The following is a 14052-nucleotide window of genomic DNA, read 5'->3' on the forward strand; positions in this document are numbered from 1 at the left end:
GGGATGACGCTGAGAGCCCCTTAACACAGAACGGCCAAACCGCGAAGCAGCTGCCGCAAATGTGTCGAACCTGTAAAAGCGGACAAAGGTCTTCTGTCCAGACCACGTAGCCGCTCTACATAGATCCTGTATAGAAACTCCACGGGCAGCCGCCCAGGAGGTACCCACCGACCTTGTAGAATGGGCGGATATCGAAGAAGGTGGCACTCTAGAGGAAGCCACATAAGCTTGACGAATTGTCAACCTGATCCACCTGGCCAGGGCCTGCTTAGAAGCGGGCCAACCAGGACGCAGGGAGTCATAGAGGATAAACAGAGCATCCGACTTACGTACAGACTCCGTTCTGGCCACGTAAATGCGCAAAGCCCGGACCACGTCTAGCGCCCTAGACTCCTCTGAGTCCTCCCGAAAGGCCGGCACCACAATAGGTTGGTTAATGTGGAATGCCGAGACCACCTTCGGGAGAAAAACACTAGAGGTGCGCAGCTCCGCTCTATCCTCGTGAAAACGCAAGAAGGGTGCCTTACAAGAGAGAGCACTCAGTTCCGACACCCTTCTGGCCGAGGCCAAGGCCAACAGTAAGACAGTCTTCCAAGTGACATATTTTAGGTCCACCTCCTCCATGGGTTCAAACATAGAGGACTGGAGGAAGGCCAGTACCAAGTCCAAGTCCCATGGAGCAGTAGGAGGCCTGAAGGGAGGTTGCAGCCGCAACACCCCCTGGAAGAAAGTCTGTACCTGAGGAAGAAGAGCTAGCTTCCTCTGGAAAAAAATGGAGAGGGCGGATACTTGAACCTTCAAGGACCCCAGCCGGAGTCCTGAGGACAGGCCCTTCTGTAAGAACAGCAGCAACCTGGCCAACTTGAAGTTCACAGGAGAGACCCTCCTGGATTCACACCAGGCCACATAGGCCCTGCAGATGCGATGGTAATGCACCGAGGTAACCTGCTTTCTAGCCCCTATCATGGTTGGTATTACCGCTTGCGGGATCCCTGCTTTCCTCAAGATGGACCTCTCAACAGCCATGCCGTCAAATGTAGATGTTGTAAGTTGGGACAGGTGAACGGACCCTGTGTTAGCAGGTCGTCGCAGAGAGGTAGGGGCCACGGTTCGTCTACTAACAGGCCTGTTAGAACTGTGTACCACGACCGGCGAGGCCAGTCTGGAGCAATGAACAGCACTGTCACCGACTCCCGTCGGATTCTCTGCAGAACCCGAGGGATGAGAGGCACTGGAGGGAAGATGTAGAGGAACTGATCCGTCCAGGGTGCCGTGAGAGCATCCACGGCCACTGCCTGTGGATCTCTTGTCCGAGCGCAGTACCGGGGCAACTGGTGGTTGTGTCTGGAGGCCATCATGTCTATCTGCGGACAACCCCACCGACGAGTCAAGGTCTGGAAGACCTGAGGATTCAGACACCACTCTCCGTGATGGACGTCTCGGCGGCTGAGGTAGTCTGCCTCCCAGTTTTCCACGCCTGGTATGAAAATGGCAGACACGGCCCCTGCGTGCTCCTGCACCCAGCAAAGAATCCTCTTCACCTCTCTCATCGCTGCGAGTGCCTCCTTGCTTGTTTATGTAAGCCACAGCCGTGGCGTTGTCTGACTGCACTCTGATGTCCTTGTTCCGGAGAACGACTTCCGCTTGGAGGAGGGCATAGTATACCGCTCGGAGTTCCAGCACATTGATGGACATCTGTGCTTCCTCCGGGGTCCACAGTCCCTGGAAGTGGAGGCCCAGCGTGACCGCTCCCCAGCCCCTGAGGCTGGCGTCCGTGGTGAGGAGCGTCCAGTTGTGTATGGCGAACCTTCGCCCCTCCTGCAGGTTGCTGGAGTCGAGCCACCACGCCAGTGATGCTCGAGCCTGATGGGAAAGAGAGATTCGCTGATGTAGAAAAAGGTGCGAACCTGTCCACTGGCGGAGCAGACACAGATGAAAGGGGCGAGAACGAAACCGCCCGTACTGCACCGCCTCGAACGTGGCCACCATCCTTCCCAGCAGCCTTGTGCAGAGGAGGACTGAGACCGTCCGATGCTGCAGCACCAGGCGAACCGCTTCCTGCAAGGACAATATCTTGTCTATGGGAAGGAAAACTCTTCTCTGGACCGTGTCCAAGGTCATCCCTAGGAACAGAATCCTCTGCGATGGGGTCAGTTGTGACTTCTGGATGTTGAGCATCCAGCCATGGGACTCCAGAGTCTGACGTGTCAGGTGGATGTTGTGCAGAAGGATTTCCTTGGACGGAGCCTTCAACAGGAGGTCGTCCAAGTAAGGGACAATGGTAACTCCTTGAGTCCTGAGTATCTCCATCATGACAGCCATCACTTTGGTAAATACCTGAGGCGCAGAGGAGAGGCCGAATGGAAGGGCTCGGAACTGCAGGTGACAGTTCTGGACAGCAAAACGCAGGTATGCCTGGTGAGGGGGCCAGATGGGGATATGCAGGTATGCATCTTTTATGTCGATGGATACGAGAAACTCCCCCGGTTCCAGGCCTGCAATGACTGACTGCAGTGACTCCATCTTGAAGCGAGTGAACCGCAGAAACGGATTGAGCTGCTTTAGGTTCAAGATGGGCCTTACAGAGCCGTCCGGCTTGGGAACCAGAAAAAGGCTGGAATAGAATCCCTTTGCCTTTTCCGGGACTGGGATAACCACCCCCAGGTTCCTGAGCTTTTGAATGGCGGCCTGCAAGGCCCTGCCTTTTTCTTGAGAAGCTGGCAAACCTGTGGGAAAGAAACGTAGAGGAGGAGGCAACAAGAAATCTATCTTGTAGCCTACTGCCACCAGGTCCCTTACCCATGCGTCCTGGCATGACCTGGCCCAAGCCTGATGGTAAAACAGCAGCTGGCCCCCAACCCTGTGTTCCGGACAGGGACTGGGAGAATCATGCCGAGGGCTTTGAGGTAACCTTTGCATCCAAGATTGGAGCGCTGGCTGAACCTCTGCCTTTTCCTCGGAAGCCTCTGGAACTGGTAGCCGTTCCCCTAGACCTACCCCTGAATCTGGGGGTGGGCCGAAATGACCGAAAGGACTGCCCTCCAGAAGTTGGAAAGGACCTACGTGGGGGAGGGGCTGCTGTAGGCAGGAACTGAGACTTACCCCCCGTAGCCTGTGAGATCATCTTGTCCAGCTCTGGACCAAAGAGCGCCTCACCAGCAAAGGGTAATGCTTCCACCGCCTTCTTGGAGTCGGCGTCTGCATTCCACTGTCTCAACCAAAGAGTACGGCGAGCTGAAACTGAGAGGGCAGAGATACGAGCCGCAAGCATACAAACATCTGAAGAGGCTTCTACTAAGTAACCTGCAGCCTCACGTATGTGTTCCACTAAGAGCAACATATCACTTGCCCCTGGGTCTAGAGAGGAGGCCACCTGGGATGCCCATACCTTCATGGCCCTATTGACCCAGCAGCCCACTTGTGCTGGCCTTTGTAAAAGACCAGCGGCTGAATAAATATTCTTCAGGGCACTCTCTAACCGCCTATCAGACACATCTTTAAGGGTAGAGGCTCCAGGAATGGGCAACACTGTCTTTTTAGACAAGCGTGATACTGAAGAATCAACAGCAGGTGGCGTTTCACATGACTTCCTAGCATCCTTAGGAAAGGGATAGGCAGTGAAAAACCTCTGGGACACCTGAAACTTTTTGTCCGGGTGTAACCAAGCTTTTTGCAAGTGGTCATCCAGCTCCTCTGAGGCTGGGAAATATGCAGACTGTTTCTGCTTTTTAGCAAACACTGAGGGGCGCGCAGCAGGCCTCTCTTCTTCCGTGACATTGAGGGTTAACCAGACTGCTTGTATTAAGTCCTCTAGACCCTGAGAGGGGACATCAGTGTCCTGTATCAGAGGAGCCTCAGGCTCAGCCTCATGCTCATGAAATTCACCCTCCTCTAGAGCTGGCATGTCATCATCTGTATCATCTAACAGAGGGACCTGAGGAAAAATCCTATTAGCAGAAGCCAGTCTAGAGGGAGGGGGTGTAGAGGGGTCTGCATGTAATGCTCTAGACAGACCCTCCACGGCAGAGGTTAATTCTGCCTGCTGATCCCTGGCTGCAACCCTATCTTGTCTGGCCGAAGATAACTCAGAAGCTAGCTGAGAAATCACTGTGGACAACTGGGAAGCCCATACAGGCATATCCTGCCCCTCCGTTGAAGGAGGGGGGCTGGAGCTGCAGCACATGAGGGACATAAAATGGCGCCCTCCGCGTGTGGGGTGAACTTAGTGCTGCACTTCTTGCAAGCAATCTTTTTAGTAGCCCCACCGGCCATCATACACTCATCAATCTTTCACAGAGAAGAGAAGAAGGTGCAAATACCGGACAGGAGAGGAGGTATAGAAAAAAGCAGAGTCTGCCACAAGCCAGAAACGCGCACTGTATATAAATATAACTTGCGCCGGCTAAGGGACCTTTTTGGACTCAGTCCAAGCCGCCCTGACCTCCTATGTCCCGCTGTGACTCACTGAACCAGGGTCACCGGCACTTCACAGACACCTCGAGGGAGCCGCGGATCACGCTGCTGCTTCAATGGCTGCCGCACCTATGAAGAAGGAGGAAGCGGAAGTACCCAGCATGCCGCGCTCTACTCCGCTCACTAATGGCGCTGTATTTAAAAGTGCGCTGCCGCGTCTTTTACACTGAATCCCCCGCTAACGGGGGATCAGTGCTATACTTACCCCTGCCTTGGATGTCGGGTGCGGCGTGCTGACTGGTCCTCGAGGCGCGCTGCAAGCAGCGGCGACGGGACCTCAGGATCTGTGGATCCTGCAGCCAGGTACCGGAGGCAAGCTGCATGCAGCTGCGACCGGACCCGCCGACAGGGCCCTCGCCGCAGGCAGGTAGGGACAGGGGGCTAACCTGCCTGTCCTCTTGCTGATTGCAGATCATAAATTATATTAAAAAATAAAAAAGCCCAGGAGTGAGCATTGAACGCACCCAGCTCCCGCAGGGCACATGCTAAGACTGCCTAGGAGAGGAAGTAGAAGGGGAGGAGTTAGTCACTGTTAATTTATTCTAAAGTGCCCAAGCTCCCTGTGGTCGCCTTCTATTCCCCACTGTAACTCTCCAGTGTCACCTAGTGGAGGAAAGAGAAAAGAAAAAACACTGAAGGTGTTAAACTACCCAGTGCTAAACTGTATATCACTGCAGCTTTTCCATAAGAAGATGGTCTCATTTATAAATGGCTTACCTGCTGTATGGTACAGTATATGAAGTACTACTTATGCATGTGGGAAGTATGTGAATGTTGAACATTTGGACTTACTCTGGCTGGCCCGACTCCTACAAACATCTCTAGGAACTCTGATCCATTGACTGTGATGAAAGGTACACTGGCTTCCCCAGCTGTGGCTTTTGCCAAAAGGGTTTTGCCTGTGCCAGGCGGACCTGTGAGGATGGCACCCTGGAAAAAGTATACATTATAATCAGTTCAGTCCTCTGAAAACATCAAATTCTAAAAATAGAGTAATAATAACACAGGATATGGAAATAAAAAAACAAAACAATTCTCACAATAGCATTACAATGCGGAACCATATAAATAAAACGATAATAACAATAATAATAACAACAACAACAACAACAGTGGCAACAAAACTTCTTAAAGGAACCAATGACAGATCAGCACAATGCAGTCTAAATCAATTCCTAATCGCCTCCTATTGGTCACAAGGAGTAGTTCATTTTTCATTAAAAACTTTCATTAGGCTCTCTTAGGTAAGATTTCTTTGCTTGGAGTTGCAAGCACTAGCTATCCCTGAATATAGCACCATTTAAAGAGACTTTTCGCACAGAGTACTTCCTAATCTCCTTTAGCTGCTGGTGCCAGAGCTTTGCCAGCACCAGTGCATGAACAAGAAGGGAGTTTGGTACTTGTGTAATTTCACGGCGGCAGTTACGTAGTCAGCGTAGCGTCCCTGTCAGAATTAGCGTAGTGTTCCCGAGGTCACTTAAGTAGTTAGCGTAGTCAATCTAGCGTCCCTGTCAGAGCGTAGTGTTCCCGTGGCCAGCGTAGTTAGCGCAGTCAACGTTCCTGTCAGAATCAACGTACCGCAGCACGGGTAGCCGGAGCTTACATAGTTTGCATAATCAGTCAGCGTTACGCAGTTAGCGTAGCCAGTCAGCATTCTGTCACCATTTCATTGCGTCAGTTATGGCTGGCGAAGCATTAACCATCTTTAACCTGCCGCAGACGGAGGAGGAGTCTGAGTTTTTACAACAACACCACTTGCTGCCAGAGACACAGACCTGTGTCAATGGGCATCCTATGAGGCTTATTGTAAAAGGATCAGATGTGGCGCTGCCACATAAGAAGCTGTGGCAAGAAGGTCTGCACAATGGTTTCACGGATGTCACCTGACATTTATGACCCTTCTGTGCTTTATATGTTCTTGGGCAGAGGATCTGACAAGCATTACATTTTGTGAGCGCCACCTAATGATTTCCCCCCAAAAAAGCTGTGATTTAGAATAACCTTATGCAGGAGGCATGTACACCCAATTCGATGTCGCAGCCCCAACGCCGGATTGGCGGGGCCTGGCAAAATTGTTAAGGTGGATGAAAGTTTTTGTCCAGTAAAAAATCATGTTGGACACGTCCTGCCACAGCAGTGGCTCTTTGGAGGCATATCCTGTGAGGCAGGTGAATGTTTCGTAACACCAGTGGCAAGCCATGACGCCAGCACCCTGATGTCCGCCATCCAGACATATATTGAACCGCGTACCACCATATAATCTGGCGCGGGTACTACACTCAACAACTTGAGCAGGCGGGGTACGATTTGAAGGGAATGCAGAAATTGAAGAATGACTTTTTATGGTTTCTTGGATTTATTTGATATTATTGAACATTGTTCATTGTTTTTTTTCTTCTTTATTGTTCACTAAAATCCAGTTACCAGTTAACACATGTCGTCATTACTGTTTCAGATGTACGATATGCCAGGTGTGAATGGTTTCTTTAAAACTACAGCAGCCCGAGTGTGGCGAGCGCACGCGTTATGAGTCCTCCAGATCTGTTCATACCCACAATGGTGTGGACTTGAATTTTTTAAAGTGTGGCGAGCGCAGCGAGCCCGAAGCGTGGGGACACGGAATACATGTCAAGTAATCCGCTGTGCTCGTCATGCTTCGGGCTCGGTGGCTCACTGCATGAGCAGGTCGGGAGGATGCATAACATGTGCGCTCGCCACGCTTCGGGCTGGCGTGGATAGTGGGGGTTTGAAAAGGAGGCATTTGCCAGTATGTAACATGGAGCACTGGTAAATGCTTCCTTTATTGTTCAGGAGACGCACTTTCAGCACAAGACGCATGTGCTACCGAAGAATACAAGGGTCAGGGACAAAATGCCTCTGACCTGAGAGCGCTTGGTAGGTTATGCTTCCTTAAAGCAGCTGCTTGGATGGGGGTGGGTCGGTCCCCAAAGAAACACAAAAATGAGATCAAAACTAACAGAAAGCAGCGCTGGGAATTAATGATGGGTGAATCAATGCATTAAAAAATAAAAATTTCATAAAAAGTACAAATTGAATAAAGAACATTCACAATAAATGACATTCACAATAAAATGTGCTACCGAACCTCTAACCCCGTCTCCCTAAAGCGGGACACAGGCAGGGTTGCTGTACCCTGCCTCAAAAATTACTGAGACGCACAAGCAGATGGAGCGCCTCTCCGCCGGTGCCCGCTTGATCGCCTCTCTGCCGGCATCCGCCAGTGCAGGGGATCTGGCGGTTACCAGGGCTGTGTGAGGCGCTCACTAATGTTGACAGGGATGCCAGGGACATAGCTGCAGCTGACTATGCAGGGCTGCCGCGGAGACACAGACTACTACGCTGACTACTCCAGGCAGCCGTTGGGGTACGCTGAAACGTAGCTTAGACGGCTGCCGTGAAACTACACAAATGTCGTGAGTTTAATCAAACATATCACATCACTTATGCTGCTTTCAGACCGCATACTGGCTTTGACCCTGTATTTGAAAACGTTTCCAAAACGGGTCTGCCAGATAAAACCCCTTTCACACCGCAGCTCTTAAACGGTATATTACCGTTTAAGTGCCGATTTTTTGACACTGGCAGTCCCGTGTTTTGGAAACTTTCCAAATACAGGGTCAAAGCCAGTGCAGCCTTCAGCCCTCCCCTCCGTGCAGCTCCCCCCTCCCGCGTGTCCCACACCCCTCCCCCCCCCCCCCCCCCCCCCCCCCCCCATGTTGACCTACCCCCCGTGCAGCCGGTACCTCCGTTGTGGATCCCGGCACTGCAGTTCAGTATGGTCGGAAGCACTTATGAAAAAAAGTGTCTTTCAGAAAATGGCTGCCCCATAGGAAAACCTGTTTAAAAAAAACTGTCTTTCATATGGGGGCAGCCATTTTCCAAAAGTCACTTTTCTTATAAGAGGGAGGGGTGTCGACACGCGCGGGGCGGCTCCAGTGCTGTGAATATTTAATGAGCGCTCATTAAATATTCACTGCGCTGAATTTAGGACCCAGCTCATTGGCTGGGTCCTAAATACCGTTTCAGACCCGATTTTGAGCCTAAAATACCGGTTCTGAAACGGGTAGGACCCTGCATTTTAACCGGTTAGAAAAAACGGTATTTTCTAACCGGTTAAGTGGTCCTGCACCTTTCAGACCGCACAGATTACCGTTTTAAAACGGTAAAAAACGGCAATATACCGTTTACAAAGTGCGGTCTGAAGGGGCATTATGGAATCAAGCCTAAAAGAGGCCTCATTATGGCTGCAATGTAGGCTACAGTAGGTCTCTCTGTTTTTTATATACCTTCAAACGTAAAGATAATAGGGATATCAAGGAACATTTCATTGTGTTGTTTTTACTCGAGTATTCAAGAGTAACAAATGCAATAACACACCAGTCTAATATGTTTCCACAACATTTAAATAAAAAAGCAATATTATCACAGGAGCCCCAAATACCGAGCATATATTGCAACCTTACCCTTGGAATCTTTGCACCCCAAATCTTGGTATTGCTTTGGATTTTTCAGGAAATTGACAAACTCCATAATCTCTAGTTTCGCCTCCTCACACCCTGCCACATCCTTGAACTTAACATCAATTTCATCCTTTAGCACTTTGGCAGTTGTCTCTCCCACACTAAAGAGACCACCCATCCCGCGGCCTGTTCTTCCTCCAGCTGGGCCTCTTCTCAGGGTGTATATGAGGAAGCCCAGGATGAGGAAAGTTGGGAGGATGTTTAGGAAAAAGGAGCTAAAGACAAGAAAAAAAATAAGATATGGGTACAACATAGAGCCATGCTATGTACGTTAAGCAGAGAATGATGAGTCCCATTTCCTGTACACCTTCTATTGGTGGTAAGAAAAATGCACAAAGCTTTCGGCTTAGTCCTTGCATAAAAGGTTCTACAATACCAAGATGACCAGTAAGCAATTAAAAACATGTTTCCTGATTGTAGTAGAAATCCCTAATTGCAAAATGTACACACTGCATCTGAGCCCATCTGAAAGATATAGGGCAGTATTCAATGACGCCGGCAAGGGGGTTTGTGTGGCGAGGACGGCTGCTCACTGTATTCAATGTTCTGGGGAAATCCTCGCCACCAGAGGATGGCAGGATTCCCTTAAATGCTGCAAGCCTGCTGCACTTTGTGGCAAGCCCCTCCATTTTGATGGCAGCACTCACCGTTTCCACGTCGCTGAAAAGAACCAGTGAGGTGGAAATGGCAAGTGAAGGGGGGGGGGGGGGGGGGGGGGGCAGTTGAATACTGATGGTGAGCTATCGGCACTGCTCGATGTCATAGCATTGAATACGCCCCATAGAGTAGCATCCTTTTCTAATGGCAGACTCAGCAAAACACCACTCTGCGTGTAATACAGATACTGGGCTGGAAGTAGTTTTAAAAAAACACATACAAAAGTTGCATAAGCAGCTAAACGGAACTTGATGTGAGGAACAAAAAAACTTGCTTCATCATTGCAGTTCATTAACAGATTAAGACTCGTTTGCACACAGATCTACACATTTCTCATATCAAATTTATTAGTGCAACTTAACCAAGCAGTTTTTATTGCTTCCAGTTACTTTATTTCTGTAAATAAAAAGCAAGTTTGGCACGGCTGTACTAATTAGAACAGATGACAAAATCAATAGGTGTAAAAGTAGATTTTTGAAATATAGAAAAGATGTTTCAACCTATAGTTACTAGGAAGTGACTCGCTGAATAATTTAATGAGGAAGGGGCACTTCAGCTGCAGTAAAGAACAAAACCTTAGGGCCCAGACATCCCAAATATTAGAATTCTATAAATGTAAATGAGAGGGACATTAATCTTACCCGTCACCCTCAACTGTATACACCACAGGCACTCTGTTCTCAGGCTCTATACCAAACTCCTGCTGCGCAGTTTCCAAATTCCGCTCAAAGGTTGTCCACGCTGCCAATATTAAACCAGACATATTTCTATATGTAAAAAAGAAAATGCACAACATATGACAAACTAAACAGCTCAGATGACAGGAAGCCTAACAACTGATCCTGGCTAGATTTAAAAGCATTACATATGGTAAATGCTGCGGTAAAGACACGGTAAAACAAACACTTACATTAAAATAATATTCAAGTTAACTGATGGGAACTTCCCCGCAGAGTAAAGCCCCGTACACACGATGGGCTTAAGCACGACCGCTTCTCGGACTTTTGGCTAAGATCAAGTTACTGTAGTATCTGTTCTTATTAGTGGGTATGGACTGTCCTCTGGCAGAGAATAGAGAAAGGCTGGACTGAGTAGCTGCTCCGATGGGTGGAGGGTGTGGGACCCCTCGTGCCTGGGAGTGGTGAAAAGTCTGGCTGAGTACCTTCACCTCTGCCAGTGGTAGGAGGTGTTGTTTCCGTAAACCCACTGGTAGTAGGGGGGGGGGGGGGGGGGGGAGAACTTTGGGCCTAGTAGTTTGGCTCTCTTGACGGGGTTCGTAGCCCCCGAAGAAGAGACAGTGAAAGGCTCAGTCTAGTATTCATTCCCAAGGAGTGGAGAAAGGCTGGGACTGAGTAGAGGGCTCCCATTCCAGAGGTTCGTTGCCTCTGATGGGAAGACCGCGAAAGGCCCAGCTTAGTATCTTAACCTTGGGATCGGAGAAACACTGAGACTGAGTAGATTGCTCTTCCGAGGGGGCCTCAACCCCTAAGGGAGTCATTCGAAAAGCCCAGTGGAGTACCCATTCCCATGCCAGGGGCTGGAAAGTGCCCTACGATGGGAGCAGAGAAACCTTAGTCGGATGCTGATCGGTCAGCTGCCTGGAGTCCAAGCTGCACTGTGCCCCCGGGGAAACTCGGGGGTGCCAAACCTGCACGGGTGTTCCCAAAAAATCACCTTGCAAAAGCATGGCACTTGCACTGCGCACTTCTCCCTCTAGGTTAGGTTGACCATTTTCTCGCAACTTGTCTGAGAGGAAGCTGCAGTTTGGGGGGTGGTAACCTGCCGTTTTCTGAAAATCCGCAGGAGTGCTCAGCGTTTTCAGGGAGGGAGTGTACCGCGAGCTTCGGCCTTGATCAGCCGATCTGTCAGTTGTGGAAGGGTCAGAGTTATGCATATTTGCACAGACTGGAAAAATCATAATTGAGTTGCGAATGGATTTGCAGCTGGAGGCTGATCAGCCAACCATACGCAGACTTGAACAGGGCGGGCTTTCACTCTGTCTGGCGGCAACTATCTGATCACATGGATCTGTAAAAATCGCACCATCAGCGATCAGGTCCGAATAGCCCCCATAATTCTCTGCAGAGCTTATAGTGCCGAATTTCCATTTTGGTTAAATAACTTCACCTGTAAATTCAAATGTAATTTTTTATTTATTTTTTTAAATGTGCCAAATGTATCAAGCTTCAAAAAGTGATAAACTGGAGAGTGATGAACAACCAGTTCCTACCTGTCATGTTACAGGCAGAGTTTTAAAAATGACAGATAGGAGCTAATTGGCTGGTCACTATCACTCCATTTTAAATCACTTTTTGAAGCTTGATACATCTGGCCCAAAATGAAATTGAAAGAGGTTGTGATGCTGTTTACTGCAGCTAAATGTTTATAGGGATGACGTGCTGTTAATTTCCTAACCCTGGTCTCATTAAGATGTACTGAAAAAATTGCGACGTTGAGTAGTGTCAGCTGCAGATTGCCTGGAATAGGAGAACTTTAATTAAAACACACTGAAGGTCTAAACAGAACACATTTTAGACCAGGGATGGGGAACCTTTGGCCCTCCAGCTGTTGATGAACTACACATCCCAAAATGCACCGCTACAGTTTTGCTATGCTAAAACTGTAGCAAAGAATTCTGGGATGTGTAGTTCAAGAACAGGTTGGGGGGCTGAATGTTCCCCATCTCTGTTTTGGACCTATAGTTACAAGATGAAAAAGAAAAGTCTTACCCCTTCCATACTTGACTTTCCAGGAGTAAGGACAACTCTGACAAAGTGCTTATTTACTACCTGAAGGCGGTCCACCTATGTATGAGAAGAAGCATTTGCATTAGCTCATGGGAAGGTACTTCTGCAAAAAAAAAAAAGTTGAATTTGTAATCACACGTTGTATTTGGGGGTTACTCTAAGAACTCAGATATTTAAAGGCAGCATCAATTAGTCATGGGGTTTGCTCAAGGGTAAATGCCATTAAATTTGAGGCCGCATCCATGCATGTTTTAAGCACCAATGGATGCACAATTTTTACTCACAGCATCACGAACCCTGGGCTCTACCTAAACTGTATACACCCCTTAAGGTGCCCATATGACGTCATGCAGCATTGTTTGGACACCTGATACCCTGGCAAGCCACCAGAACTTCCCAGCGGCAGGGACACATGCGATCCGTTGTGATGGATCACACGCGTCCCTGCTTCCCGACCTCCCTGGCCACCAGGAGGGAGGTCCCAGGACGGGTGGTCGGACGGGCAGCAGGTCCGACCACCCGGTCGGGCCCGATGCACACGGGACCGCAAATCGGACCAGACGGCATGTCAGGGAGAGGCGATTTGGTCCGATTTAACGGCCCGATTGGTCGCAATCGGACCATATCGCCTCAGTGTATGAGCACCTTTAGTGTACAGTCACTTTCTGCTGAATGCTCCAAAACAGCTGCTATGGCTTTGAGACTTAATAGCCTACAAGCTGCAGGCAGCCACAACATTTCTGCAATTTAGCTGCTACATTTAAAGTGGACATTTTTGAAACAAGCAAAACCCGGTGGATTCAAATAGATGCTTTAATCCTACTGCCTAAATCACAGAACAATCACAGGTTATTACATTTACCTCCTGGGCAGATGAAGAACGTCATCTACTCTGCCCACCACTCACAGCAAAAGGTGGAAACGACCTTACTGTTCAAGATTTCATTTTCCACATTATTTGAAAATTAACAGTGGGTGGTAGATCATAGGAGTATTACAAGGACATTAGAACAAACCCATTAAGCTGCTTCTTTACTTTCCAAACTGAATAAAACATCAATGCTAATAAGCGATAATGGGAATGGATCAACAGGGTCTGGTAAATCTGTGCCCCTTTGTAACATGACCAAGTGTTGTGTGTAGAATGTTGCACATTGTCAGTCTAAACTTTCTGTTCACACACCTTAACTCAGACCAACACAAAAGGAGCTCTCTCCCCACTTACCATGCCTTGGGATAAGTAGTTATTCACAAAATCCTTCCACGTGATCTCCACAGGAACCTTCCTGAAGAAGACGTAGTAAGTGGCAGCAGCCCAAAATCCTGTGCATGCTATGAAATAGTATCGGAACTGATTATCATCCCACGGAACTTCTCCCTGCAAATCAGAGATGAAGAGCGCACACATGTGAAGATCAAAACATACAGTACAGACTTCATGAATGAATGTAGCACATAACATTACTTGCTAGCTTGAAGCGATACAGTGCTGAGCACAAGTGCATTCATGCACAAGGGAAATTTGAATCTACGTGCTCGTACCTCATGCTTGGAGAGACAATAACATACTACTCAATTGGGTAACACTCAATTATAATTCAGATGGAGCTGCTCTCATCGGAGTGGTTCCCAAC

The 14052-nt window shown here is 48.8% G+C and overlaps 1 protein-coding gene across 1 annotated transcript in view; it reads right to left on the reverse strand.

Moving 5' to 3' along the window:
- The window catches only part of AFG3L2 (AFG3 like matrix AAA peptidase subunit 2), a 55346-nt gene that overhangs the window by 25527 nt on the left and 15767 nt on the right, over positions 1-14052 (reverse strand). The window contains 6 exon segments of the mRNA XM_083187674.1: positions 5266-5403; positions 8953-9229; positions 10313-10404; positions 10406-10438; positions 12401-12475; positions 13644-13796. Coding sequence (XP_083043800.1) covers positions 5266-5403; positions 8953-9229; positions 10313-10404; positions 10406-10438; positions 12401-12475; positions 13644-13796 — 768 coding nt within the window.

Source organism: Crinia signifera, chromosome 5 (assembly GCF_055691185.1).
Source record: "Crinia signifera chromosome 5, ASM5569118v1, whole genome shotgun sequence".
NCBI classification, from domain to species: domain Eukaryota; kingdom Metazoa; phylum Chordata; class Amphibia; order Anura; family Myobatrachidae; genus Crinia; species Crinia signifera.